Below are 18264 nucleotides of genomic sequence, written 5' to 3'. Positions count from 1 at the left end.
CGAACTGCAAATGCTCTGGCATAAACCAGTACAGGTGGTCCCAGTGGTCATCGACACACTGGGTGCTGTGCCAAAAGATCTCAGCTGGCATTTGGAAATAATAAACATTGACAAAATCACAATCTGTCAACTGCAAAAGGCCACCTTACTTGAATCTGCGTGCATCATTCGAAAATACATCACACAGTCTTAGCTTGGGAAGTGTTCGACTTGTGATTTTGTGATATGAAATCTGGCATATAGATCTCATTTGCTGTGACATACTGTGGTTTTGTGTCAGTAAAATATTAAGGAGGCTTAGCACAGCTGGTAAATCATCAGCAATTATAAGATCTATCAACCAAAAGGTTGCAAGTTCGAAGCCCCAGATTGGCGTGAGTAACTGTCGGCCCTAGCACATTGTTTACCTAAACAACTCGAAAACAGCTTTAGCTGTGATTAGAGAAATTAGGTACTGCTAAACAAAAAAAGCGGGGGAGGTTTTTTATGACGCCATAAAGGAGGAGAATGCTGGACTACCGAAAGGAAGGAGGAAGTCCTGACGGCTCTCCGTCACAGAGAATGGAGCAACAGAACCCCCTGGACTCAAGCCCAACCTTCCATGGCACCTCCTGTTCTGTCTGTCTGTGTATTGTCTATACAAAGCAGCATTGAATGTTTGCCGTGTATGTGTACTGTGATCCAACCTGAGTCCCCTTCGAGGTGAGAAGGGCGGAATATAAATACATTATTATTGTTGTTGTTGTTGTTGTTGTTATCATCATCATCATCATCATCATCATCATCACAGCCAAGGCATGATTTGACTTTGGCATGATTTGACTTTGGCTTCCTCTAAGGTTGAGAAGATTACCGTATATGGAACCACAAGAATTTCAAGGGCCATCCAGTCAAACACTCTGCCATCTAGGAATACAAAATCAAAGCACTTCCAACCGATGGCCATTGTGCTTCTGTTTAAAAATCTTAAAAGAAGGAAACTTTACCATACTCCGGGTAATCTAGTCCTCTATTGAAAAGTGTTAATTTGATGTGCTTGTTAAGAAAAATACACTGAAGGGTCTTATGAAAGGTCTTACTAAAATCAAGATACACTACAGCCACGGTACTCTCATCTACTCAGATTGTAACTCTAAGAAAGAGATAAAATTAATTTGGCATGGTTTTGGGGAAAAAAACATGCCGATTTTTTGTGGGCATGGCATTTCTTACTGACTATATAATGCTCTAGAATCTTTTTTATTATTGATATCAGATTGGCAGGGCAGTAATTGTTAAGGTCCTCTTTGTTTCCATTTTTGAAAGGAGGATACTTTCCCTCCTCCAGTCTGCTGGGACATCTCCTGTTCTCCAGGAATTCTCAAAGTTGTTTGTGATTGTTTTTTAAATTACTTCTGTCGGTTCCTTTAATATTACTAGATGTAATTATCTGGCCCTGGAGACGTCAGTTCGTTTAGATTAGCCAGATAATCCTGTACTGCCTCTTTACCTATTCTATTCTTTATTTCTACTGCTGCATCCTCTGTTCATCCTTAAGTTGAGAACTGTTAATTGTTTGGTAGAAAACAGAGGCAAAGAATATGTAGAGCAGCTCTGCCTTTTTCTTTCTCCCCTTTTAACATTTTGTCATTTTCTCAACGCAGTGGCCCTACTGTTTACGTGTTCTTCCAATACGCAAACTAATACATCAAGGTGGCTCAGAGTTTGGAATTTCTAAAGGCCATTCTGGCTCCTGAACCTCAAATCACTAACATTTTAAAGCAAGAGAAAATCAGTTTCAGACCCCCATACAATTTTTTGATGTAACTTACTTGATTCACTTCTAGCAACATGTCTTTGGAGGAAATCAACTATCTGTGCCAAAGCCTTCTTGTTACAGTGTGTTGACAGCTCTTCATTACATTCATAACACCTAAAATAAGCATTTCATTATTGTAATAACTGATCTCAAGACAACAAGCAAATTCTTATTGCACTAATTCAAGTACTGTGATTTTTTATCACACAAAAAAGACACCGGAGCTACCACTGCATGAACTGTATTTTACAACCCCTTATATGAACTACATCATACAATTGCTATACAACAAGAAGTATCTGAGGTGATGGTCCCTGGACTAGTAATTATCTGCTCTAGATTTTTTTTAGCAAGTTCTCAGAAAAGAAATAAATAACTGCACCCCGCTATATCAGATACCTGGAGAATTGTCTTAGGGGATTTTGGAGTCTAGAATTACACATTTTAGAATATTCAAACTAGATTTCCAGGATGTCAGGAGAGCATGCTTCTGGAACATGGCTATACAGCCTGGAAAACTCACAGTAATCCTATATGTGTATAAATTAACTGCAACCCCCACATGTAAGCCTCTTCCTCAATCAATTTCAAGACTCTGGTCAGGCAGATTTCATGGCCAATAGCAAGACAGTCTTCCCCTTGGTTTTAAAATATTTTTACTGGTGGGAAAATCTAGAACAAGAAAAGTGTATACCATATATTGTTTCTGACTTCTGAGTTTGCCAAATGAAAGTATTTTGTGGCTTTTCTTTGGGCCAACACAGTTATTTGTCTTCTTTCATAAACATAGGCAAGTCTCTCACTAAATAAAACAAAAATGTACTTACCATACAATCCATGTGCTGAGATTGATTACAATGCAATGAGGTTCTACCCGTACTGTTTGGAAATGCTTTAGAGAGTGCTGGCCTTCTGAGTTTTGACTGCAGCCCTAAGCGATATGAAATACATTTTAAACTACAGCTATCTAAATTGGCACAATCAGTAATTTAAAAATTCCATTAACACAATTTAGTTAGAAATTTCTGTAAACAAGACATGTCAATTCACCTTTGTCTTCTTGCCTGATCTGGGATATCCTGTTCCCCCCACAATGCACAGTACACGCAGTCCCCAAGTTACAAGAAAGATAGATTCTGCAGCTCTGTTCTTAAGCTGAATTTGTATGTAAGTCAGAACAGGGACATTTCTTAAGTGTAACTCCAGATATAGAATATATATTGCTTTGGATAACATAGGGAAGGGTTAACATCCCTTTGGTGATTGTTTTGCTTTCTGTGCCCTTGTTCAGAAGATTTCACCTCACTTTCTGTCCCTGTGACAAATGGATTTTGAAAATTGTGCTTGTTGTGGAAATGAGGATAAATAAAGCTTCAGTGGAGACACCTTTTCCCCATGACAACTCTTTTAAGAGTGAATTTCCCTTCAGTAGGTAGATTTCTCTCACTTCCTGTTGTCTCATCCCTGTTCTTAACTATGAGTCATTTGTAAGTCAGATGTTTGTAACTCGAGGATGGCCTATACACTATGTGGACTGTTCCCATAAAAGCCAACAAATTCCTCCTTACGGATATATACTACCTCAATGACACATGAGCAGCATCACAGATATGTCATTCAATCCATGCTAACTCTCTGCGTCTCAAAAAATCCAGCTTAGAGTTCTGCATCAACTAACATGATGTTCTACAGATTTCCACTAAATGAGCAACTTTTCCTCAAAATAGCCTGATTCATATAACCAAGAGAAAACAAGATGCTGCATGTTTCTAATCATGAAATGATACTATAGTGACCCCTCGCCATCAGGGTTAGCCCTTATTGGTACATCCCTGAAGTTTCATATACCCTGCCTCCATCTCCCCAAAGGGGCTTGGGGCAGCTTACATGGGGACAAGCCCGAACAGCATAATAAAATAGCACATTAAATATATAATGGCAACATAAAACAGAATAAAACAACAACATTATAACAAAATAAAAAAGCAAAACATCAACCAACAACCAATGAGCTCTGTGACAACCATCAGTTTCTGGGTACAAGTGGTCGGACTGGTGCAAAGACAATTGTGAGGATAGGGCTGATGGATAAAGTGCATAGATTACATCACAACAGTGAAGATAGAGGGCAGTATGAGAATAGAGAGAAAAATCAGAAGTTTATTTACCTGAATGCCACATTTCAGGCAGAGCCATATGTCAGAAGGCATTACGGGCTCGCCATCACATATTCTTCTTTCCTTCAAGCACTCTGTACATACTGACCAGAGATTTTGAGCCACTGCCCTCTTCACATTTCGCACATCTACTGCCTGACTTACGTGCTGGCACGTAAGGCCTACAAAAGAAGTTTTAAAACTATAAAATCTTTAAGGAAGACATTTAGTAAGTGTTATGTCTGACATCCTGTTCAGTATTTACAAGATGGTAAGCCAGACAAACTATCACATAACTTTTAAGAGAGTACAGTTACGATAATTCATGACCAAACATGATCCTCCCTCTAATTTCCCCCTTTTAAGACAGGCAGCACTTCAGCAGAAAGATTTCCAAGGTGTTACAAACTGGAGTACTGGGAAATACCTGCTGCTCACAATAAACAATAAGATATATTGAGAGAAGCAATTGCAGCAGGACCCTAAAGGATCTCTCCAGATACCTGTTTCAATATATCTTGCCACTAGGAAAGCACTGATGTTATCATTATCCATTTCCCTCATTTGGAAACAGTTTGCTTGGGTACGGCCTGGCTTAAGAGATAGGATGTGGGGGTGGCATTGGGATAAGTAGTCATGATTTCAGACCGCCATTACTGTGGCTATTTCTGAGAATGCTGGATCTTGGCCTATGTTCGTAACTTAGGAATGTGGCACAGACCACAGGACAAAGTGAATGTCATTTAAAATCTCCCATTCTATAAAATATGTGTGCCTTTCAGAGCATCACTAATAATAGTGGTCACAGCTGAAGCTGTGGATGTTGTATAAGTTTCTGCATCTTCCCCCCCATCTTTAAAAAAAAGCCATATTCCCAAAACATTATGTGTCCTTTTCTCCTTTGCCCCACCCCGCACCCACCCAGCATATGTTGTTTATAGATTGTCTCCATTAATTTAATCCTTTCCAACCCAAGGTGTTGCAGACTGGAGTACTGGGAAATACCTGCTGCTCACAATAAACAATAAGATATATTGAGAGAAGCAATTGCAGCAGGACCCTAAAGGATCCCTCCAGATATCTGTTTCAAATACCTATAAAGTATGATCCCCTTATCCATGGACTCAATATCCATGATTTCAAAAAAAATATTTCTTCCAGAAGTGCTTGTGGGTCTCTCTAAGTCAGGTATTGGAAAACCCAGGAACCGGATGCAACCCCTTGGGTTTTTTTCTCAAGCCCTTCTCTCTTTCCTTCCTCCTTCCCTTCCTTCCTAACCTCCCTCTTTCTCCCTCCCTCCTTCCTTCTCTTCTACCTTTTTCTCCTTCAGGCCTGGAGGCTTTTCCGCAGGGGCTGTCTATCAGGAGTGCTTTGATTTTGCATGACAGGGAGTTGGACTGGATTGCCCTTGTGATTTCTTTCAACTCTAGGATTCTAGGATTATATATCAGGAGTAGGCAATATGAGGTCTAATGGATACACTTTTTCTTTCCTGTCCACCATCTCATCCTGACCAAGGCTAACCCTTTTGGGATCCAAACATTTCCTGTCTTTCCTTCACTTTCTGCCTCCAAAAGAGAAGAGGAAGGGGAGGAAAGGGTAGAGAAGGGACTTGGGGAGAATCCCCTCTCTCCCAGTCTACTCCGGCATGCCATTTGGCCCCCAAGTTAGAAGGTTTGCCCATGCAAACTTTCTAGGTCCTCTAGTTGTGATTATATGATATTCTTCTAATTCAAGCATTCCACAAAATAGCACTACAGAACCTAGAGGGGCCCACATATGGATGTTTTTGCGGTTCTCTCTAGGTCTGCTTTTAGCCCAAGTACAGTCAAATATAAGCTTCACTATTATTCACAATTGCAAGTATCTACATAGAATCCTGGAAGGTACATAATTTCACTATAGTTCTGCAAGCATACTCCCAATACTTTTCTAAGGCTAAGATTCAATCATACATAATTAGGGCTTAAATGCAACCAACTCTGCCACCAACAAACTCCAATTAAATTAGAAACATACATGCTTTTCAATGCCCCATATCTACACAAGCCTGTACCTTGCTTGGTGGATAATGGTGTATCCTCGTTTGTTGATCATTAGACTCACAAAATATTAAATGCAACATCTTCAAATATAAGTAGCTACCAAATACCCAAATTGGCTATGACTATGGCATAGCTTTCATACCTGCTATATCATCGGAAGAGTCTTCATCCTGAGGATGATTTGACTTTTTGTGTCTCTTACTTCTGTCAGAGACCACTCTTGATGGATCTTTTACCCGCATCTATAATTTACTGGAAAAAAGAAACAAGTGAGATACACATTATAAACATGAAAAGATGTGACTTCTATAGGTAACCCCTAACATATTGCATTATGTTCATAGATATATAAAAACAGTTTTAATCTTAGCTCAAAGAAACCAGAAACTTCCCTGGAAGTAACTCTTCCCACTGTCACATTGGCTCCCAATGACTTTTTAAAAGCTGCGATTGTGTACTATGCCACATCTTTTAAGTCTCGTTTATGTATCATACTATATAATGACAAAGAAGTCTGCCAAAAACAGAGGATGAGGGTACATCAAAATATAGCTATGTTAATATAACACTGCCAATATAATGCAAACTAATTAAGTAACCTGAGATCTTTGGTTGGAAGAATATTAGAATGCCATCGCCGGCTGGTAGTATTATTCAGGCAAGTAGCAAGTTATCTCTTTCCCCAACATTTAACTGTGACTCACATCTCACATTACATTCTATTCCAGTCTTCTTTCACAAAACTCAGAGTAGTAGGTGTTTGGGAAAAGCTACCCTGAAATAAAGCAGAGCATCCAAAATACAAACAGGATACTAAAAGTTGAGCATTCAGCTCATTAGCGACCGGAGCGTGAAGTGCCATTGCTGGTGGCTGTATAGAATTCAGAGCTTAGGCAGGAAAACATGCAGAGTCCAACCTTTAAAAATCACAAAAGATGTATTTTACAATAATAAAAAGTGACTGCATTTCTCAGTAATCAAGAACTGGGTCTGAGTTACTGTAACACCCATCTCTTCTAAGGTTTCAAGGGGGGGACGGGACACCAATCACTACATCTCTCTAACACACATGTAGAGAGATCTCAAAGCACACAGCACATACAAAGATGTAAGAAATTGAAGTCAGATTTTAAAAGGCTTGCAGTACAGAAATATCCATTCTACACAACCAATCTGAATGAGATCAGAAAGAGAGAAGAGAGAAGAAAAAATATATTCCCAACAGTCATATCGGGAATCCCTCAGCCCAGGCATGTAGCCGGGGGGGGGGGGGGGGGAGGGAAGATGAATGGACGGAGTAAGTTGTCATGCCATAAACATTAACTTAGCTTCATGTCCAGTGATAATTTGAACCAAGATCGCCCAACTCCAAATACAAAGCTTTCTCTATCATATTAATGAGGATTATTTAAGTTGTTATCTATTTTATCAATCAATGGTTGCCAAACACTTATACTCATGGTCTTTCTGAACAAGGCTAGATTGCAGATCACAAACCACAAACAACAACAGGAATTGCTTCCTCCTCATTCTAAGAATAACATATTTCATACGAAGGGATGCAGATGCACTTTGTAACTACCTGTGGCATTTTTTGATGTCCAGAGCTAGCTAGCCTGTCATCCAATTATGGGCAGGATCACATTCATCATGACTAGCTACTGGACAATTTCATCAATCAGCAGATCAGATGTTTCAGCACAGTGACAGCTCTGAAAGCCTTTCAAGGGAACAAGCACTTAATGCTTCCTAGAGCAGTAAAACAACCAGAACCACAGACTGGTAGTGGCAGCAACACTCCTTTCATCCCCCAACTGTCATCTGAAATTCTCAGTGTGTCACAAACATCGCCTTTTGCACAAGAGGATGTCCCACATACAATGAGTACCTCTTGTGAAACCTAAAAAGTTTCAAGAAGGTTGTGTCAACGATTCATTGTTATTGTCCTGTAGGGTTCAGCACAAATCTAAGAATGGCACCATGGTCAGATGTCAACATATCTAGTCAAATTTTCCAAGGGGATTCATGTAAACGTAATACAACCAATAACATTCCCAGAGGGAGCAGAAGCAGTGCCTCAGGACCACTTGTACTTTCCCCCCGTAAAGTAAAAGTGTATCCGCTGAAGCACATATACCTAATTCATTTAACTGGTCCAAAAAGATACCATATAATCAGTGGTATCGAAAACTGCCGTGATGCCTGGTAGAATCAGTGAGGTCAAACTACCACCGTCAACAAAGGCCATCCCTAAAGCAACCAAGCAAGTCTCCATCTCAGACTCTTGTTAGAAATCAGATAGATTACCTTGGTTCCATTTCATAAGCACCTGGAGCTGGCCCACCAGTGTCTTTTCTGCTACTCTGGGTAGGAATGCCAACTTGGAGGCATTCTTGATTTCCCAAAGGAACTAGAAAAGGGCTTCTTCCTTAATTGCCTTTATTTCAAAGAAGGTGAAATAAACCTTTCTCATTGTAAGCTTTGGCCCCATTCATCTCTGAGGCTGCTTTGACTGATTCCAATTCTTTACACTGATCTCAAATGCCAAGGATTAAAGACACAATGTAACATGGATTGAATCAGGCACCAAACCCGTATTATCAAATGTCACCAATTACAATTAATTAACAAACAGAAACGTTATTGTAAGGAGCTGTCAGGACTCAAACTGTGTTCTCCATCCATTCATTTTCAGCATCTGGGCTGCAAGTCGCTCCTGGTGTGAGAGAATTGGCCGTCTGCAAGAACGTTGCCCAGAGGACGCCCGGATGTTTTACCATGCTGTGGGAGGCTTCTTTCATCCCCCCGCCCTTCATCACAAGTAGAGCTCTAAACCCTCTTCTGGAAGGTTTACCACAGAGAAGATTGAAAACCACAGCATCCACTTTGCTATTTATAAGAACACTCAACCAGTCTGTACAGTTTACATATTATCAGAACTCTGGAATCCCCCATGGTGAAATGAGTTAAACCCTTGTGCCAGCAGGACTGCTGACCGAAAGGACAGTGGTTCAAAGCTAGGGAGCATGGTGAGCTCCCATCTGTCAGCTTCAGCTTCTCATGTGGGGGGACATGAGAGAAGCCTCCCACAGGATGGTAATACATCTGGGCGTTCCCTGGCAACATCCTTGCAGACAGCCAATTCTCTCACACCAGAAGCAGCTTGCAGTTTCTTAAGTTGCTCCTGACACACAAAAAAATCAGAACTCCAATGTGTTTTCCAAACAAAATGCAATCACCATATGGAAGCTACAACATAGCAAAATTAGTAGCTGATGGTTAGTCCACTGCAAGTGCCACATTTGTGTACATTCTAAAAATAGTTTTATTCTATAAGAGCAAGACCATGACAAGAATGCACAAGATGCACAGCACAGTACCCTCAGAGCAAACAGGAAACCAAAGATACCAAATTCACGTACATGTTTCACTACTGTTTACTTTTCTTCATCACTAATATATTCAAGAAACCTTCTAAGAATTCAGGGATATGGTGAAAAAGGGAAAAAAAATCCTTGCTTGGTGACTTCACTTCATGATCCTAATTTATAAGTTGCTTTTATGGTCAAAGATCCCGCAGAGCTTGGAGATAATGGGTTTGGATGTGCAGCTCTGGTACAGCCTAGGGAAAATATATATGTATACAGCGGCCAACAAGGAGGTAGGATGTCAGCCTGATGAAATGATTAGCACTGTTTCCCAGGAAGCCAGTGACTAACTGCCAGGAGTGTAACGTTACATCATTTTTCCTCCACATAGCAGGCTGCCCCAGTTTGTTCTTCATGACACATGTCAATCTCAAACCAAGGACAAGTTGCTCTACTTTGGACACTACCAGCAAAACCCAAGAGACAGATGGTGTGCTGCTACACCACTTAAGGGGAAACTAATTTAGAGAATACCAGCTTTGCAATATTTCCCCAAGAAATCTGACAAAATCTTTACAAGTCAAGTAAATTATAGGGGAACTTCACAAGTCAGCAGCACACAGCATACTGGCGAGCTAAAATACTGCCTCCATTTTGGAGTATGAAAGACAGGTTTCTAGGATGTTAAATTCTAACAACTAGCACCAATAATATGAAGCATTTGTCTCACTGCAAATGCATAAAATTAACTGAAATTCAAGCTGCGAATGTCTCACTTGCATTGGAAACAGCTAAACCAGTGGTTCACAACCTTCTTTTGACCAGGGTCCACTTTGACCAGGGACCACTCTCCAACATTAGTACCAAAAGGCCTACAAATCAGTTTTTGGTCAACTTTTGTTTCGGTTTGATTAGGAGTGCTGATTCAGAAAATTGCATTGGATAGACCACATCAGCTCTAGCTTCTGATACAGAACATATGCCATCCAGTAGTCACTATCTGCTCACCCTCAGAAAGCCATATTTAATAATCTTGAGGTGATGTGGTAGTAGTAATTTTTCTGGGTAGTCAGCCTCTCCCCTCCTGACATCCCAGTTGCCTCGGCACTATAAGACGGTTTTGCGAGACTAGTCACTCTTGTTACCATGTGGTTTTGAGATAATAGTGTAGTAATGATAAGGTTGCAGACCGTATATTTGTTCTTGTGGATCACAGGTTGGGAACCCCTGAGCTAAACAAACCATGGAGCCTACCTCCAAAATTAGTGTATTAGAATCATAGAATCATATAGCATTATTTGTAATCAAGAAATATTTATTCAGTTTTGTTTTCTTCCTTAACAAATCAGAGAAAGAAGCTGATAACAAATCTTGCATTCTTTCTCAAGGTTTAAGGGAAGCTGCCAACCGCACAACAAAGTGCTTGGACTCTAGAGACCAGAGTTTAATTTCCTGCTCAGGTATGGAAACCCAGAGTATGTCACACTCTCTCCGCTCCAGAAAACCCTGGTTTATTTACATGCTTTCACTGCTCATCCAAGTACCCAAGCAGCATACCATTCATTCATGACAATCCACACTTTTGCAGAACTTCACTTCTCATGGTATGCAAACACACCCTTTGTAATCAGAATTACAGTTTGAGAGTGCTGATTCGCCAAACAATTATGCTCTGTACTATCCATTAACCTTTTAATTTCAATGCTTCTTATAATCTTCTTTCAGTAGAAAGTTTTACTGGTCACTAAGTTACCAGATGCTAGGGGCGCATCTAGTGTAGAATTAATGCAGTTTAACTGTCGTGACTCAAAGCTATGGAATATTGGGATTTGTAGTTTGAGGAGGCATCAGTACTCTCTGGCAGAAAAGACTAAAGACCTTGTAAAACTACAACTCCCATGACTCTATGGCATTGAGCCATTGCAGTTAACATACTGTCATAATCCATTAATTCTACAGCATAGATGCATCCTAGGTGACTAATGAAATCAATAAGGCTTGAGTTAGTCTGATTACTTTTTCAATCATTTTCAATTGCATCAGATTACAATCAATGCAAGGTTTGTTCCAGGTGAGGCTTTTTGTGCAATTGCTCTGCCTCATTCATAGCATTTTATGAGCAGGTGAGATTCCAAATTATGGCATCTTCTATTTATAACTCTCCCGTGTGTTCTCCTTATCCTTCTATTAAAAGTATTAAGGACTAAATGATGGGATAGTTTCAGAGTCCTTTCATCTGGTTGCATTTGGAGCTGTCTGCCTGGAAGCACTGCTTGTCTGTATCCAGGTCACTGTATCCACATACCACCTTCCAATCACAACATTCAGGCAGATATGTCTCTTGACAGTTGTAATAAAATGAGTAAACAAGCACAGCTACCCAGCACAGACATGTTCAAAAGAAGCCATTCAGTCTCTCCTGCCTATGCTTCTTATTTGCTGTGTGTCCATTTTGCCCCATGTTTTGGAGTCACGTTGCAACTACATTGAGTTGCTTGTCTGCTATTTCTTTAACTATGGTACATTTAGCTATAGGCCTTTACTTGACATCTTGTCACACGAGAAAACTGCATTTAATCAAAAGGAAGCTGGATACCCAAATACTAGCAAAAATCTGTTACTGCATACATGCAATGTGGAATTTCTACTAGCTCAAAGAAAATTAATGAAAACAAGGCAGAGATTGATAAATTGATTTTACAACTATGTATTAATGTTACAATTGTGGGGGGGGGGGAGTGAAATATGTGCCACATTAGGAGAATTAGTGTTTCAATTCCATACAAAACAGCTTCCTGTGTTTTGAGAGAGAGTGACTATGTTGATCAACAGATCAGGATTTCAAAACACTTTCCAAGAATTTATTTTGATTTAGAAGGAAAGGGATAGCCGCATGCTGTTATCTATAAATATACTTTCTGCTATGCCCTTCACCTTCCAACACTGAGATATGTGGGCAAAGGGCAAGGCACAAATGCTCTAAGGGTCTACTGATGTAACCTGAAGTGACAAGGCAGATAGCTTGGAGTTTGTAAAAAGTTATACTTTTTACTGAACCAGTTCCAATAATCTATATGTAGGAATTAACTGCTATTAAGTAATAGAGATCTATGAGATACAAGATAGGCAATAATTCATCAATGTTGATAATTTATAAACACCATAAAGGTGTTGTTTTCTTTTAAACTGCTTGTGTCAGAAATGGTTTAAAGTATTTATTTATTTACTATATTTAAATCCACCTTTCTCTACCCCGAAAGGGACTCAAGGGGGCTCACAGACAGGCAATAATTCAATGCCTTAACAACAATATGCAATTAAATAGACACTGAAAAATTAAAATACATTAAAACATTTTAAAAACATTGCAAACACTTTAAAACCACGCTATCCACAATCATAATCCAAGTCATTCTGGTAGTCATTTCACATAAAAATAAATTGGGTATTGCAAATAAAAATGAACTGGGTATTTTTATTGCAAAAGTGAGTCAAGCACTGAAAGAGTTAGTAGGCCGAAGCCTGTTAGAATCAGTGGACCCAAGCTAGTGTCGTCCTGAGGAGTGTGAGGTAAACCTCTGTGGGAGAAAACCCTCATGTGAGACACCTCCAGTGTCAAGGATTCTGCATGTAAAGCTACTATGTATTTGTTTATTTGTGCTATGGAAAGCTAGTTCTTGTAAATAGTGCAACTGTATTATCTTACTATAAAGAAAAGCCTCCTATGAAAGAGATAACATTGATCTCTTTGTTTTTTGTTCTTTTCATAACTTTGGACTATTGGTGCTGGGTCACTTTGCTGCTAAATTTCTCTGCTGTTCATAAGGAGGGTCTTTTGTTAATAAGCCCCCTCGCCCAACAGCTTGGTCCTGGCCAATATAGTAAACGGAGGGCAATGCTAGGAGCTGTGATTCATCAGTATCTGGAAGCCACATATTTCCCACTCCTGCCTTGCATATTGAGTAAGCCTTCATTCACAGAAGGTTGTCTAATCAGAGCTCTGTTTAGATATTTTGTTCTAGAAACCAGCTTGGAAGAACTCTCTACTTGTTCTTAGCATTCAAAATAACAATTAGAGCAGTAACAGAATCAAAAATATATTCCTCCTCATTGAGGACTCCGTGCTTTCACATTTTATATTCTCGGAGACCAGGTCTGTTGTGACCAGCAGTGCTGCAGAATTTGAAGAGGCACGAATAGAGAGCTAAAAAGAGAAACGTGCCAAGAGGAAGGCACGTCAAGCCAACCCCGACCGGGACCACCCTCCACCTGGAAACCAATGCCCTCACTGTGGGAGACGATACAGATCAAGAATAGGGCTCCATAGTCACCTACGGACCCACCCTGGAGAATTATCTTACTCAGACGACGAGAGATCGCCTAAGTAAGTAAGTAAGTAAGTAAGAGAGAATTGGCCATCTGCAAGGATGTTGCCCAGGGGACGCTCAGATGCTTTGATGTTTCCTTGTGGGAGACTTCTCTCATGTCCTCGCATGGAGAGCCAGAGCTGACAGAGGGAGCTCATCCATGCTCTCCCCAGATTCGAACCTCCAACCTGTCTACCTTCAGTCCTGCCAGCAAAAGAGTTTAACGCACCGGGGGGTCCTATCCCACAATTATCCATGAGGCTTTTGCACACACATTTGACATCACTTTAGCTGTCATGGCTCAATGCTATGGAATCATGGGAATTGTAGTTTTTCCAAGTGTTTGGCGTTCTCTGCCAAAAAGTGATGGTACCTCACCAACTGCAACTCCCAGGATTCCACAGCATTAAGCCATGGCAGTTAAAGTGATGTCAAACTGCATTAATGTGATAGTGTAGATACACCCTTGGATTCAAAGTGGTGGTCCATGGGCTAGTGTTAATCTGATTTATTGTGCCAGCTGACTGGCACAACCTGGGGATCACAACCAGACACAGTGAAGACATCTGTCCTTATACTTTGCTACTCTGCTGCTGAGTATGCATGCCCAATGTGGAACACATCTCACCACACTAAGACAGTAGATGTGGCTCTTAATGAGACATGCCGCATTATCACGGGGTGTCTGCGCCCTACACCACTGGAGAAATTACACTGTTTACCCCTTATTCCACCACCTGACATCCGCCAGGAAGTAGCAGCCAATAGTGAAAGGACCAAGGCAGTGACATCTCCAGTTCATCCCTTGTTTGGGTATCAGCCAGCACGTCAACGACTTAAATCAAGAAATAGTTTTTTAAGATTTACAGAGAGGGTCCAAAAGTGGCAGGCTCAAACCCAGAACCTCAATCAATGGCTGATACCCAATGAGAAACTCCCCCCTGGGCACACAGAGGACTGGGCGACTTGGAAGGCGCTGAACAGACTGCGCTCTGGCACCACGAGATGCAGAGCCAATCTTAAGAAATGGAGCTACAAAGTAGAATCCACGACATGTGAGTGTGGAGAAGAGCAAACCACTGACCACCTGCTGCAATGCAACCTGAGCCCCGCCACATGCACAATGGAGGAGCTTCTTATAGTAACACCAGAGGGACTCCAAGTAGCCAGCTACTGATCAAAGGACATTTAATCAACTACCAAGCTTGCAAACTTTGTTTGTTTGTTTGTTTGTTAAAAATGCAATACAACTGTTTGGCTTGCTCCTGACATGATAAATAAATAAATCTGATTTATTTATTTTATTTAGCTACTGTATATATTTTATTCTGACGTAACTTCTTGTTATCTGCATTCTGTATTTTATTTTGCTGTATTGTATTTTTGGGCTTGGCCTCATGCTAGCTGCCCCGAGTCCCCTTTGGGGAGATGGTGGTGGGGTATAAATAAAGTTTAGTATTTGAAACACCACAAGGTGAGTCCACAGCAAACAAGATCACTCGGCTGGCTGTTGTACTGGATCACAACTGGGACACTTCCCTAGTGTCCCCCCACTCTGGAACTCACTCCCCAAGGATATCAGACAAGCCCCCACATTGGCAGTCTTTAGGAGGAGCCTGAAAATGTGGCTGTTCTAGTGTGCCTTCCCTGAATAAAGGAAACAATCCCCTGCAAAATATCCCAAGAAGCACTTTAATTACCCGTTGGGTTGCTCTCCCTACATTTTGTTTAAAACCCTCCTACTAGATACATCCTACCTCTGTTCATGCCCAGCATTTATTTTTAAAATGTTAACTATTACATCTGGCCCGGTTATAGGTTTTTTAATCTTTGTGTGTTATTGTCTATATTTGAATTATATTAATTGTATTGTTTATTTGCTTATTGCTTGTTGTTTTTACTGATGTGGGCTTGGCCTCATGTAAGCTGCTCCAAGTCCCTTGGGGAGATGGTGGCAGGGTATAAAGTTTTATTATTATTATTATTATTATTATTATTATTATTATTATTACTGTGTGATGTATTGGGGGATAATGTGTGCAGATCCCAGTAAGGTGGCCTTTTATATGTTTTATAATTAGATATGTTATATTTATTATTTGTTGTTGCACTTATTGCATTTATGTTTTGTTTTATAATTTGATATATTTATTATTTGTTGTATGATGCGGCATTGAATGTTGCCACAATCTGTAAGCCGCTCTGAGTCCCCTTTGGGGTTGAGAAGAGCGAGGTATAAATACAGTAAATAAATAAATAAAAATTTTGCAGCTGGCAGATGGTAATCTTGTCAGCGCCGATTGTGTTTAAGTGCAGGCCAAGGTCTTTAGGCACTGCACCCAGTGTGCCGATCACCACTAGGACCACCTTGACTGGCACGTCTTTGCAGTTCGATCTTTAAATCCTCATATCGTGTCAGCTTTTCCAGTTGTTTCTTTTCAATCCTGCTGTCACCTGGGATTATTATTATTATGAGCAAACTTGAGCCCTCCAGGGGTTTTGAACTTCAGCTCCCACAATTCCTAACAGCTTACTGGCTTTTAGGAATTGTGGGAGTTGAAGTCCAAAACCCCTGGAGGGAAGGCCCAAATTTGCCCATGCCTGGTGTAGATGCATCCCAGGACTGTTAGAAAAACCAAGAAGCACAGAGAGCTCCTCAGTTACCTGGAGGCCAAAGAAAGGACCCAAAGGAGCACCTGGAGGATACCTAAATACATCAGGGAGGGTGGTGTGTGTCTAGTCTGCAGTGCAGAAAGAACCAGGAAGCGATGGGGAATCTATACTGATTCAAGGAGGCTGGACTGACCCTTTCCAAAGCTCAATCCTGGGAGCCAGAAAGGGCGACCCAGCAAGCTCAGCAGAAGGCCCCTCTGGCAAAGCAAACCCCGAGCCCTCTAAAACCCCGGCAAGGGCGAGCAATGCGGCGCCTCCTTGGGCTAAGGCAGCCTCGCTCCTGGCCGGCCTTCTTCCCTCCTCCTCCTCCTCCTCCTCCCCGTCTCCCTTCCTTCCGCACTCACAGCTTCGCCCGGTCAACCAGCAAGCCTTGGAAGCAGCAAAAGCAGCAGCGACGGGAAGGGGAGGAGCAGGAAGCCCGGGAAGGGCCTCCTTTTCCCCCTTCGGCTGGGCCTCCCTTGGTCCCGCCTCTCGTGGCCAGCCTGCCTTGGGGCGCATCTCCATCTCTAGGCTAAGGCGCTTTGACCGCACTTGACCTGCCTGCCTGGGCTCCCTCCATGCGAGCCCTCCTTCCGCAAGCCTTCTCGGCCCTGGGAGTTGCAGTTTGCCTTCCCAAACGGCAACTCCCAGGAGTCCAGAGTAGCCAAACCTCTGAGCATGCCTGCCTGTTGCACTCCAGGCCAAGAAACCCCTCTGATTTTAAACACCACAAAGCTGAGTAAAATGCAAGCAGTTTGTTGAAGATAATTAAAAAGCAATCGCAGTAAAAAGGTGATTTGAATGCAATATTCCTGCTTCTTGGCAGGGGGTTGGACTGGATGGCCCATGAGGTCTCTTCCAACTCTTTGATTCTATGATTCTATGAATCCACAAAAATAGGTAAATCCAAAAAAAGATAGGAACAGCAAATCCAGGAAATAGTCCATTGGAGTTCATGACAACAAATACAGGAACTTCCAAGGCAAAACTCCCAAAACTTTGGACAAAATTTTTAATTAATTAAAAACTCCTCTGTTGTGCCGGCTCCGTTGGCTGCCAGTTTGTTACTGGGCACAATTCAAAGTGCTGGCTTTAGCCTATAAAGTCCTATGGTTCTGGCCCAATTTACATGTCCAAATGCATCTCCCCTTATGAACCATCTAGGACCTTAAGATCATCTGGGGAGGCCCTGCTCTCATTACCGCCTTTGTCACAAGTATGTTTGGCAGAGACGAGAGACAGGGCCTTCTCAGCGGTGGCCCCACGGCTGTGGAATGCCCTCCCTACAGATATAAGATCAGCCACCTTCCTTTTAACATTCCAGAAAAAAGTCAAGACGTGAGGATGCCTGCCATAGATGCAGGTGAAATGTCAGGATAGAATGCTTCTGGAACATGGCTATACAGCCCATAAAACACACAGCAACCCAGGAGCAAGAATCCTCTGAGTCTGTGAAATGAGCAATAAATCAATGTATTTAAAAAACAAAAACAAATGGAAGGTTTTCACGAGATACATAGTATCCCCATAGGTCTTGTTATTACAATTTGTGTATAAGGAGCCCCCGGTGGTGCAATGGGTTAAACCCTTGTACTGGCAGGACTGAAGACCAACAGGTCAGAGGTTCAAATCCGGGGAGAGTGCGGATGAGCTTCCTCTGTCAGCTCCAGCTCCCTATGCGGGGACATGAGAGAAGCCTCCCAAAAGGATGATAAAACATCAAAACGTCCAGCCGTCCCCTGGGTGATGTCCTTGCAGACGCCCAATTCTCTCACACCAGAAGCGACTTACAGTTTCTCAAGTTGCTCCTGACACAGAAAAAAATGTGTATGTGTCTATATCTCTTATAAAGGGTTAGTTTAAACTTGGGTTTGCTAG

General features: G+C 41.5%; 1 protein-coding gene across 2 annotated transcripts in view; it reads right to left on the bottom strand.

Annotated features, from left to right (window-relative positions):
• The window catches only part of USP45 (ubiquitin specific peptidase 45), a 72555-nt gene extending 55567 nt beyond the window's left edge, over nucleotides 1-16988 (bottom strand). Inside the window, exons 1-5 of one of the 2 annotated variants that reach the window (XM_060753083.2) lie at nucleotides 16752-16988; nucleotides 6142-6251; nucleotides 3967-4136; nucleotides 2626-2729; nucleotides 1812-1912 (exon numbers count right to left, since the gene is read on the bottom strand). In XM_060753083.2, coding sequence (XP_060609066.2) covers nucleotides 1812-1912; nucleotides 2626-2729; nucleotides 3967-4136; nucleotides 6142-6241 — 475 coding nt within the window. In that variant the 5' untranslated portion in view covers nucleotides 6242-6251; nucleotides 16752-16988. The remainder of the gene's footprint in view (nucleotides 1-1811; nucleotides 1913-2625; nucleotides 2730-3966; nucleotides 4137-6141; nucleotides 6252-16751) is intronic. The other variant, XM_067467404.1, reaches the window with a different exon arrangement.
• Nucleotides 16989-18264: the final 1276 nt, after the last annotated feature.

The sequence above is a fragment of the Anolis sagrei genome, chromosome 1 (assembly GCF_037176765.1).
Source record: "Anolis sagrei isolate rAnoSag1 chromosome 1, rAnoSag1.mat, whole genome shotgun sequence".
Taxonomy (NCBI): Eukaryota; Metazoa; Chordata; class Lepidosauria; order Squamata; family Dactyloidae; genus Anolis; species Anolis sagrei.
Note: the sequence above shows the minus strand (reverse complement) of the source record. Positions and strands in the feature narration are given on the sequence as shown.